The sequence below is a fragment of the Poecilia latipinna genome, unplaced genomic scaffold (assembly GCF_001443285.1).
Source record: "Poecilia latipinna isolate Pla-1442-1.1 unplaced genomic scaffold, P_latipinna-1.0 Scaffold934, whole genome shotgun sequence".
NCBI classification, from domain to species: domain Eukaryota; kingdom Metazoa; phylum Chordata; class Actinopteri; order Cyprinodontiformes; family Poeciliidae; genus Poecilia; species Poecilia latipinna.
Window position 1 is genome coordinate 183525 of NW_015113550.1, and position 11885 is coordinate 195409.

Below are 11885 nucleotides of genomic sequence, written 5' to 3' on the forward strand. Positions count from 1 at the left end.
GTGTGTGTGTGTGTGTGTGTGTGTGTGTGTCCTCTCCTCTCTGCTTGCCTTAATTCTGTTGGATAAATTTTGAATGACCCAACTCGGATCAGTACCAGATGTCTACAAGATGTTTAACAGCCTCTAAATTAACAACCATCGACAGTAATTATTTCATGTATGTTTTATGCAAAAATAAGTCGTTTCCTGAACGCCGCTGCCTTTCCGTCCGTCCCGCTCGCTCGCTCTCCACCTCTTCACCGGCTAATTCATTACGCCGTAATCCTCCCCAGCTCTATCCGCACGAGGCCATTTAACGGCGACTGGGTGCGCCGACGCCCGGCCTGCCTAATGCCCCTCCATGTGGCTAATAAGCGGCGGTCTAATAAACGCTTTACCTGAGAGGAGGATCTAAGCGGATTTGTGAACAAGGGTGTTTAAACCGACATGTTGTCTTATTTAAGGCGCCTGTCAACCGATTTGATACTTTAAAGCCTTTGGCCTTTCTGATGTTACAGGAATCCTCTTTTCAGACATGTTGCTCTGTGTCGTCTGATAGAGATGTCAGGCCTACGGAGCCTCGCAGAAATATGAAAACCCTCTTCATTTTTTGGTATTTTGTCACTTTAGAACGGCAAACTGCGACATATTTAATATGGCTATTCTGATAAAACTTTTTCACTTCTGTGATCAGTATCAATCAATAATACATCTGGTATAATGTTCAATATATAGAATGTTCATTGTACTCCGATCCAGAACCGCACAGCATTCTGGGAGATTGGCAGAGGAAATGCTGTAGCCACTAAACTTCTCATGGTTGATGTCATCAACTAACTCACTCATTCTTTGGTTACCTAGCAACTCACTCATTCTTTGGTTACCTAGCAACAACTTGTGGAGTAAGTTGCCCAGCAGCAGTTTAAGGTTTCGCCACCGTACCGCATAACTGCTTAAAAATAAAAAACAACCGTGTGGAGCGAAAAAAGGAAAGGTCACGCCACTCATTTATTTCAGATCTTTAAAACAAAAAACTAAACAGTTATTGATATCAGCTGATATGAAATGCTTATATCAATCAGCCATATTGTCCAGCTCTGCTGTACTAATATTAACCTGATACGATATCAGCATGAATCTTACATATTTTATTATTTTGTATTGTGGATAAAGGAAAATGTATGTTCTCCTTGTGGTTTCTCTCGGGTACTCCAGCTTCCTCCTGCTTTCCAAAAACATGACTGTTGGGTTGATTTGTCTACAAACTGTCCTTTGGTCTGAGTGTGTTTCGGGGTTATTTTTGAGTTTTTCATCATAGTTTAGTTTTCTTTCATTGTGCCTTTTTTGTTTGTCTAATTCAGTTAGTTTTAGTTAGTTTTTAGTGTTTGCTAGTTTGTATTAGTTACATATTGTTTAGTTTTTAATGGTTATAGTAGTTTAATTTTTCTGACTTTGGTTTGGTTTTATGTCAGTTTTTTATACAATTAAGCATCAGGATAATCACTTGCTACATTAATCGTTTGCTGCAGCTCTAATTTATAATGACTAACTGTGAGTCAGTGTGTTTCTGCTCCGTAAAGTTGGTGGCTTTCTCAAATTAATGCAACTTTGGTTTCCCTGGTAGTGATGAGTAATCCTCAACCAGTCCCCGGTCCTCACCAGACTGGATTTAACCCCCCAGCCATGTCATCCCCCAGTTAGAGCCTCTACTCAGCGCTCTTTACCTCTGCTGCTGCTCCCAGGCCCCACCTTAATAAACCCGCCAGCGTAAATGTCACTGGCTTCCACCTTCACGTCAAAGGTCACTGTCAATAGACCTGTGTGTGTGTGTGTGTGTGTGTGTGTGTGTATGTGTGTGTGTGTGTGTTTCGTGAAACCCTCACTGTGCGTCTATCAGATGCAAGTTTGCTGCGCTCCGCTCATCCATGCCTCTCTCACACGTCTGTCACACTCGGAGAGCTAATGAAGGCCACAGCCACTCTCATACATGTTGATGCATTCACCAGCAGCATCAGACATCGCAGCTTTTCACTTAATTTACACCCACATTTACACTTCCAGCTCAGAAATTGGACGGGACATTGATTTTCTGTTGGATGGAGGGGGTAGGAATGCACATATTTTTGCTTGATGTCAACTAAATCAACCATAAAAGGTAAATTGGATATTTTTTTGTCCAATGGTCGTACTCTGAGAACCAATAATAAACTTTACCTTTCTCTACAGTGACAGTGTTGAGGAGTACTCGGATAGTCTGAACGGGGAATCCTCTGGGACCGAGCTTCACACGCGGCAAACTCATGGAAAGGTTGGCCCTCATTCAGATCTTTTTCTTTTTCTTTTTTTTTTTAAAGCTCAAATTTCCAGTCAGATTGGATCACAGGATTTGGCTGCATCTGCAAGTGAATCGTTCCGGCTGGGTGATAAATCGATTTTATCGATTAATCAAATTTTCTGTTTTCGAAGATCAAATTTTTTGAAAATCTGGATTTTTATTCCACCATTTCCTCCCAAGAAATACCATCATGTTTGACAAACATGTTTTACAGCTTCAGGTTAAATCACAGAACCAATGATTGAAATAAAAGCCATTTTTAAAAAAAAGGCTAAATAACTAATTATTTTTTAAAATAAAAAATAGAAAATATCCATTTGGTGGCTCCTTTTGCATGAAATACTGCATCAACACGGCTCTGTTGATCACATTGATTCACATCGACTCGCATCAACCATCAAGATATTTAAGTGTGAACTGTTCATACTTTATTACACAGGATTTGATTCTCTATCATACAATCATGTGAACATCTGCAGTCCAGATCAGTCCTAAGTATTGAACAGAAAAATCAAATTGAGTGTTATTTTTCCACATAAACACAATAGTTTAACGCAGAGAGGGGGACGAAAAGTTCTCCAGGGAGGTTGATAAGAAGGGCCGGACGGCGTGAAACTGAGAACAAAACGATGTGATTTTCCTCTCGCAGCAGCGACAGTGAGAACTGATTTCGTCAGTTTGGCTTCAGTGTAAACCTCCCAAAGCTGCAACAGCAGCTGATCAACTCCATGCTGTCTGGATGTTTTCATATGAAGCATGTTCAGACAGCAGATCAAAACAATAATCAGGTTTACGCTGTTTTTTTCACCTCTTTATTAAACTCATGAAGAGGCAGTTGAAAGCGGTGCCTGCCTGCCGTGTAAAACCTGTGAGCTGTCAGGACTCGTCTTTCCTGATCCTTTCATTTTCCCGTCAGCCTTTCCATCCTCATTGCTGTGACAGCCCAGGTCCCCACACAACACGCGGCGCCACAAACCAAACACCTCGTTTCCCCCTCTGATCAAACCTGCCTCTGATTAAATCCTACCTGGCTCGTTTGATGTCATTACAAACTGTTTTGCATTGGGAGGTGTCACACACACTTCCACACACACTTTTATTTATTTTTTTGCTTGTAAATGACGACACACTCGTAGCCTTGGTGGCGTGGGATGAATCGAATCCCTCAGACGTGATTGAACAAAGCAAGCAGCTGTCAGAGCTGATCTCCACGCTCAGAGTCGGGGACTGTAGGAGTTTGTTGAACATGTTCAGGTGAATTATTTAGGCGCAGGATGATTTGTCTTGTTGTGTTAAGCTGAGCAGAGTGTGTGATCACAGTGTCACCTCGATCCCCATGTCAGCCAACCGAAGCTTGTCAACTGTTGTGTTCCATTAATCGACGTTTTACCGACTTTCTTCTTCTTCTTCTAGTCCTACAGGCAGTTGATGAGCTTAAGCCCATACGCACAAGCAACTGGATCCAAGAGCAGACAAGGTAGCACAAGTTTTCACACCCAGAGCAACTAAAATACAGTTACAGAACCTCACAGAGGTATTCCAGTATTTTGTCACGTTACAGCCACAAATTTCAACTTGCGTAGATGTGAAGTGGAAATAAAAGGATTGACGAGTAAAAACCAGAGCAGTTATCAATCAAATACCTCTAAATTATAGCAGAACAATAAATCAATAACAGTATATATCACAGTAGACACATGATTAATATCAACCGATAATACATCAGATATTCAGTATGTAGAATATTCACTGAGCTCCGGTCCAGATGTCCAGACTTGAATCCAAATGCAGCTGCATTGAAAGACGGTTTTACAATATAGTGACTCAAATGGGCTGAGCACAAAAGCATGCCACACTTTTCAGATTTTCACTTTTTTTAAAAGTGTTAGAAAATATTTTATTTCACTTTGCTGTTGATCAGTTTTTTCCTTTCAACTCTTTAAGTAGTTATAAACCAGAAGTGTAAATTATTCTAGCAGTTAAATATATCTGAGTTTTCACATCAAGTTTATCATAATTAACTAAAACTAACAAAATAACAAAAACTGACATTCAGATATCTCTTTTGTTAACTGAAATAATTAAAAACGTAATAATAGAGAAAAACTATGACTATCTGGAACTGTGTTGTGCGTTTATAAAACTAACTAAAACGTTTTGAAATGACAAATATAATATCCTTCATTTTCATGGTTATCAAGTATAAACACGAAACTGATGTGAATTTTTTTATTTTTTTCCACACAAGCAGCTTACTTTGCTGTTGATAAGTTAGTTTCTTTTTTCTTATTAGAACTTAAATTTTATTAATTTTTACAGAGCAGAACAAGTCCAACTTATTTACATGAACAGAGTTTCTTCTGACCCCAGCATAGACTAAAAGTAGCTTTTTGAAACTTTAATAAGTTTGTAATCTTTTCCATTTGGTACATTTCCAAATACATTTCTTAAGTATTCATTGCCCAGTGCGATTTGTACATAATCACATCACAATCCTTTGACCTGTTTGAATTCTTCACCTATAAATTCACCAAAATATGAAAAAACTAAAACTACCATTTTTATCAATAAAAGCTTAACTAAAACAAATTGTTTAATTAATAAAAACTAGCAAACAAACTCTAAAACCTACCTAAAACTAACTGAATTAGACAAACAAAAAGTAAAATTGAAATAAAACTGAACTATAATGAAAAAGCCAAAGCTGTGAAGCACATACATGTCTACATGCGCCTGTAAACTCCCAGCCGGAGCGTCTAAAAACAGATTCCTGAGTTTTCCCGCTCACGTCGCCTCTGAGGCAGCTGCATGTTCTCCCTCTGTTAGATGATAAACAGCAGAAGCCCTGGGAGCGAGGGACAAGAGGGGAGAAACGGAGGTGGAGGAGGAAGAAGAGGCTGACGAAGGCCCAGCACTGCTCCTCCTCCTCTCTGCAGCAGCGTGTTGAGTCTCTGCAGCACCACATAGACATCCTGCAAAGTGCCAGGAAGGATGCTCTGCTTGCAGCCAGAGAGCTGCAAGAGGCCAATGAAGCGATCAAGGTGCAGCTCAACAGCAGCAAGCAGCTCACACAGGTAACACAGGAATGAACTGGAAGTTTTTTCTTTTTTTTTTTTTTTTTTGGTGAACATTTTTAATGAGACAGCTGACAGCCCTGCTCTCTTCTGTGGAGGTTACAACCACAGAGCAGAGGAGAGCAGCAAGCAAGACAAGTTTATTTTTACACAAGTGTTTCTCAGGAAAATAAAGGAGCAGAGGCAAAGAAAATGAATTATGGGTTCAGAGATTGTAGTCCCAACAGTTTCTACATATCTCGGGTTTTCGGAACTGAGGAGCTTAGAAAGTACATGCTGCCTGGCCTCGTTTGATTCTGAAGAGGTGTCAGGAAACCCAGAGGCTCATTCCTGACCAGAAGCTCTGGAGGCTGTTTAGGCCCAAAACCATTTGGTGCCTCATAGAACATCGTTACAAGATCTTTACTTTTACAACAGGGAGTTAAAACTCATTGATCTAAATATGTTGTCATTTTCCTATTAGCCTAAAAGTTGTTGTTTGTGATCCATAAAAACTCATTATTATTTAAAAAATGATCTTTATTATATTTGTCTATTATGGAAGTCGCAGTTTTTTCATCTCTGCAATGCATGCTGGGCCGATGGTGCGGTTCGGTTTTGGCAGACTCGACCATGAAAACACAACATCAGCTGACGCCATCAGCAGGAGCAAGACCAAAACAAAGTAAATGGATGTAAACTATATTTCATCTCTCTTATAGCCTAATGTGAGAGATTAAAGTCACAATTCTGACATTAACATCTAAATTCTGAGAAAACTTCTAAACTCTGAATTCTGAAGTTTAAATTCTGAGAAAAAAAACGTCTGAATTTTGAGATTAAAATCTAAATTCTTACCACTGTATCGTAGTTTTCTCCTGTAGTTGCTCTTGTCTTGTACATAAAAAACCATGTGCCCAGTTATATTCATCCAGCCTCCTTCTAATAGAGACGAGCTCACTGCTTCCTACAGGTGAATTCACTCACCTGTCGAGTTATTTAGTGGTCAGTCAGTCTGATAGGAAACAAACCGCGCACACCAACATGTCGACAGAAACAGTCACTAACCTGATAGGCAGGATATTCCTGTATTGTGAATATCCTGACTGAGCTGCAAACACCAACGTATAATGAGAGACGAGGCTGTGTGTGTTTTCGTAAAGTTACAATTTGTTGGACTCGTACACACAAGTCAGAGTGCAGCTCTCACAACGCTGCCACCCAGGAAGTGGCCCTGGTGCCCCCACCAGGCCTCTGATTGCTGAAACCCAGCGAGACCTTAGACTCAGACACAGCAGTGGAGGCACACACACACGCACACCGACACACACACACACACACACACACACACACACACACACACACACGCGCACGCACACCTACACACATACACCTACACACACACACATACACACACGCACACCCACACACACACACCTACACACACACACACACACACACACACACAAAGGGGAGTGAATGAGTGGACGGAGGGGGAATTGCTGTCTTCCTGTTTGTTTCCTCTCTCCTCCTACAGTATTAATGCCGCTCCACCAGAGAAAGTTGGAGCCGACCGGCTGGTCAAAGCCGGGTCTTGTTGCCCTCTCTGAAAAGGCCAAGAGGTGATAGACTTTGGACTTGTTCCAGCCGGTCCTGGCCAACTCTCCAACTAAAACTCTGCTTGTAATTGGCTTAGGACAGGCTCCACAGGGGCCATCATGTGATAGGTAGCATGGCAGCTTCCCAGAGACTTGTTTGTGTTGCTCTGTCTCCTGATCCTTCAGCCATTCTGTCCTCTCCACTTCTTTTCCTGCCTCACTGCCTTATAAAGTCATACACTGTTGTCTTGTGTCTTCCATTATTTTTTCTTTCCAGGTAGTTCTTCAGCTCACACATTTAAAAACCTTAAACTGGATACAACTATCAGTGTTTAAGCAGTAGTTTTGGTGGTAGAATACCATCCTGAGGGTCTTTCTGCATGAAGTTTGCATGTTTTCCATGCAGGGAAACACAGAGACAAACAGCCATGCACACACTCACACCTACAGACAATTTAGAGAGACCAATTAATTTAACGGTTGTGTTTTTGACCTGGGGGAGGAAGTAGGGGTAGGTGATGTGGACTCAAAGTTTTATCATCATATTTTGTGGGAGTATTGTTATAACAATAAAAGTGACAATAAGAACTATTTATTAATACTTTTTTACATACGTGGATGGCAGCGCAATCTTTGCCCCACAAACAAATACAACTTTAAAAAACATTCCCTTTTCTAATGTGCTTCTTTAGGACACCAGTCACATGACAGAATGTGAATAACTGCAGTTAATCATATTTTCAGATTTATTGGTACGTCTTTATTGAACAAACAATAGAGAATAATTATAAAACACAATTTTAGTTAAAAAAATAATTAATTGGAATTTATTGTGACAATAATAAATGAAAATCTTAACATAAGAAATGTATAACAATAAATGTATAATGATAAACGATAAATGATGATACCTGGGAGGAAACCCAGGCATTCACTGGGAGAACATCAACTCCATGTAGAAAGACCCTGGACTATTTACGCTTACCCAGTTACAATTTCTTGAGTAACTTTTTTTGAAAAAAAAAAAAAAAGTACTTTAGGAGCATTTTTACTATGCTGTACTTTTTACTTTTGAGTAGTTTTATTATGATGTTTCTGTACTTTTACCTAAAACTTCTGGATTTTCTACCCACTGAATGTACCATGTTTGTTAAAACATGGTTAAAACAAGGTTTAACCAGGTGTGAGACTCAGACTCACACCTGCAGTTTTCTTAAAGTTTGATAAGTTTTTTTATTGAAAGGAACTGATTTAGAAACATTTTCTTTTGCCTGATTTAATTATTTGTTACTTATATGAATTATTGTCATTTTGGTCCTTAAAATACCAAAATTTCTTCTTAACTTTATATTTTGGTCTGTCTGATTTATGTTATTTTAAAAGATTAAATGATTGATAAGCTGATCAGTTACTCAGTACTTGAATAGACTTTTTATCAAATACTTTTTTACTCTTATTTGAGTAAAAACTCTTTGTTGAGTATAATTTTTGGGTCCTTTGTCCACATCTGCCCAGGACGGTCTTTCAGCAGCGCTGCCTGCTGCTCCACTGTGTGTTTCTGCTAATATTCAGATTATTTGTCCGGCTGCCGTTGACTCCAGTGATCCCATAAGGCCGAGAGAAAGCGGAGCCAGAGAGAGAGGAGTCCTCTCCTCCTCCCAGTATATCCGTCTGTGTCAGTGTCATTTCTCACCAGCGCTGAAAATGGCCTGTGAAATCAAAGCTTGTCTTACAGGAAGTGTCATCAATGCCTCTCTTAATTCGTGCTCTGCTGCCACTGGGGCCATATCCCCACTTTTTATTCCCCGCTCCTCTCCCCCAGGCTCCCAGGGCAGGCGGCCTGTGTGCCTTCAGCAGAGCAGAGGAAACCTAAAACAAGGGGGATTCTATTAAAAGGTGTCAGCCAGCAACCAGATATCAATAACCTCCATGTATGCAGAGCAGAGAGCAAACCCTGGGGAATCTGTGGTTTCATTCGTGTGTGTTGGCTTGCTGTGTTTTCCAGCTTTGCTTTACACGGTCAGAAGTATTTCCATGTATCATGTCTCCTATTTGTGCCATTAAGCATTTTTCATGTTTGACACAATACCGTATCAGTTAATCATTGCAATATTGAGCCAAAGTTGCAGTGATGTGATTATAGGTCGTATTTCCTAATAAGGAAGACAGGAACTCACTTTAATATTTGCCACAGATGTGTGGTTTATCTTGATCTCTTTAGAACCATTGATACTTCAGAGTTTTCTACTAGTAAGGCTTGTATGTGTCCAAAGGTTTAAAAAGCTTTAATCCTGTAGAGAGGTGGTGCTGCACCTCCACCAGCAGCAAACACTGAGTGTTCCTGTCAGGGCAGAACCGGACCGGATGATAGAACTAGACATTAAAACTGGTGACGAAAGAACATAGTTGGTATTTATTCACCATCTTCCCTTAACCATTGTTATTTTATTAATGACTCACATGCTCACTTTTTATTGACTTACTAACTTATTTTCTTACTAACTTGCCTGCTTACCTTCTAACTAAATTAATAACAAACTTACAAACTTTCATATTTAAATACAAACTTATTGTCTTATTTGATTACTAATTAATTTTCCTGCCTAAGTACTAACTTACTTAATAGCTAACTTAATTACTTAATAGCTAACTTAATGTACTTATTTAAAGGCTAACTAATTTACTTAATATCTAGCTAGCTACTTACTTAATCACTAGCTAACTAGCTTTCTCAGTAGCTAGCTAAGTAACTTGCGTAATAGCTAACTAAGTTACTTACTTACTTGACAACTAATTTACTTTCCTATTACCAACTAAAAAGGTTAAAAACAACTTTCTCACTTACTTGAAACCAAATATATGTACTTCAGAGGCGCAAAAAGTGGGTATGCAGCGTATGCAACGCATAGGGGCGCAGCACCAGAGGGGGCGCCAAAACCCCGTCTGGAGGGGGCGACGCGCCGATTATGTATCCCATAAGCTTCAGCGCGCCTCACGCTCCTTCACCTCTCGCACATAACGAGGTAAATGTAGCGAGTTTTACACTTCACGTATCGTTGCCTCGGGGGAGCGTTCCTTCCCTCGGGGGGTGGCTCCGATTTATGTTTTCGCATCCACCTGAATAATGTGTAGTTGCGCCACTGCTGTACTTAATAACTAAGTTACCCCAATTATTTTCCTACTTACTGACTCACAGCTAACTTACTCTAACTTGTTTACTAACATAATAACTTACTAATGTGTTTTCCAACTCACTAGTATTTACTAGTTTACACAATTAACTACCATCATTGTTACTAACCTAATAACTCATTCACTACCTAATAATTCAATTAACTGTTTCAGCCACTGACTTAATAATGTCTACCTTACAGTTTGTTTTAGTTTAGAACTAGCATACTAACGTCTTTACTTACTTTCTAACTTCAGTTTGTCTTCTTATGGCGTCTGCAGAATACTTAGACATATTTGAAGCCCTTTCCTCCGAATAAAAAACTTCACATTTACACTCAACTGTTTTATTTACTAAAAATTGACAGGAAAATCTGGGAATTTGAGTCTGGAAAGTGATGGAATTTTATAAGTGAAAAATGTGTTGTAAACCTATAGAAAAATGTAACTGATTAAGTTAATTTGCTCTCAAGTGAATAGATATACAGTGCTGTGGACATGTCATAAATCTTAATATACATGATTATTAATTTAAATGCTTATGGTTCTGTTTGCACACAATGTTCTGTGAATGTATATGCCCTCGGCCTACAGCATCACTGCAGGTAATAGGATACAGTTTCCTTCATTAGCTCAGTCTGTTATTGTTGGTCGGATCATGCAACAATACGTTGCAGCTCGTTATCGCTCTTCAGTTCCCTCCACGCCAAAACAGAAATACATATTTCCACTTTTTTTTTGCGAGTAGGCCCAACTTCAAGTTTTATTTGTTTTGTCACTGCCTTGACTGGCTCACCAATCCTGTTGTGGCTAACTCTGCAGAAGCTGACCTCTGACCTGGCTGGTGTGGAGCAGCAGAAAAAGGTTTTGGAGATGGAGCTGGAGCAGTGGAAGCGGATTACGCTCCCCCCAAAAGCTACACCTCCACCAGCAGCACCACCCACTGCACCAGCAAACACTGAGTGTTCCTGTCAGGGCAGAACCGGACCGGCCCTTCAGTCCCTGGAGGCCGAGGTCAAGCAGCTTCAAGTCAAACTTAAGGTCAGTGCTTATTGGGTTAATCATCTACCCTCGTTCTCCACCTTGCTGTGCATGCCTCTTAGGATAAATCTCTTAATAGGATGATAGCATTAAATAATGTGTTCATTTCTAATTTTTTGCTCTGTGGGGCATGAATGAATAAAGTGTAAAAATGTCAAATCTGTTTGTGTGATTTTAAAGGAAATCTGCATCAATATCTGCATTCTAAACAATTAATCACAAGCTACCACTGGGATTTATCCAGATTAACCACGATGCTTACCTTTGTTCAAATGTATAAATGTACATTGTCAAAAATGTTTAAGATTGTCTCAAACCAAGCATCTCAGTTTTCCAGATTTTCATGTCGTCACCTCCCTGAAATAACAGCCTGAGTCACTTTTTTCTAAAAGTGATTTTAGCAACAACAACAAAAAAAATAAATAAATCCCTTTTTATCGCCAGAACAAAATGTAAAATCACTTTTGGCTAGAAATTTCTTAGGGTGTTAATTTAGGAAGATGACAATATTCGGGAAGGTTTAACAGAAGGCATTTTGTTTCAAACGTGATCAAGAAACTTTAACTAAAACTGATTGTGTTTCAGTGTTGCGATAAGCAGGCTACATGCTACCTTGGTTTTTTCCTAACGTTCATCGCAATGTTTCTTGTTCTGTTTTTTTTTTTTTTTTTTTTTTTTTTTTTTTTTTTTAAAATTTTTTTCGCCATT

General features: G+C 39.5%; 1 protein-coding gene across 2 annotated transcripts in view; it reads left to right on the plus strand.

Annotated features, from left to right (window-relative positions):
* Positions 1–11885, plus strand: part of cntln (centlein, centrosomal protein) — a 136651-nt gene that overhangs the window by 70293 nt on the left and 54473 nt on the right. For both annotated transcript variants that reach the window (XM_015049211.1, XM_015049212.1), the window contains exons 16-19: positions 2206–2287; positions 3728–3791; positions 5141–5388; positions 10959–11177. In XM_015049211.1, the coding sequence (XP_014904697.1) occupies positions 2206–2287; positions 3728–3791; positions 5141–5388; positions 10959–11177 (613 nt within the window). The remainder of the gene's footprint in view (positions 1–2205; positions 2288–3727; positions 3792–5140; positions 5389–10958; positions 11178–11885) is intronic.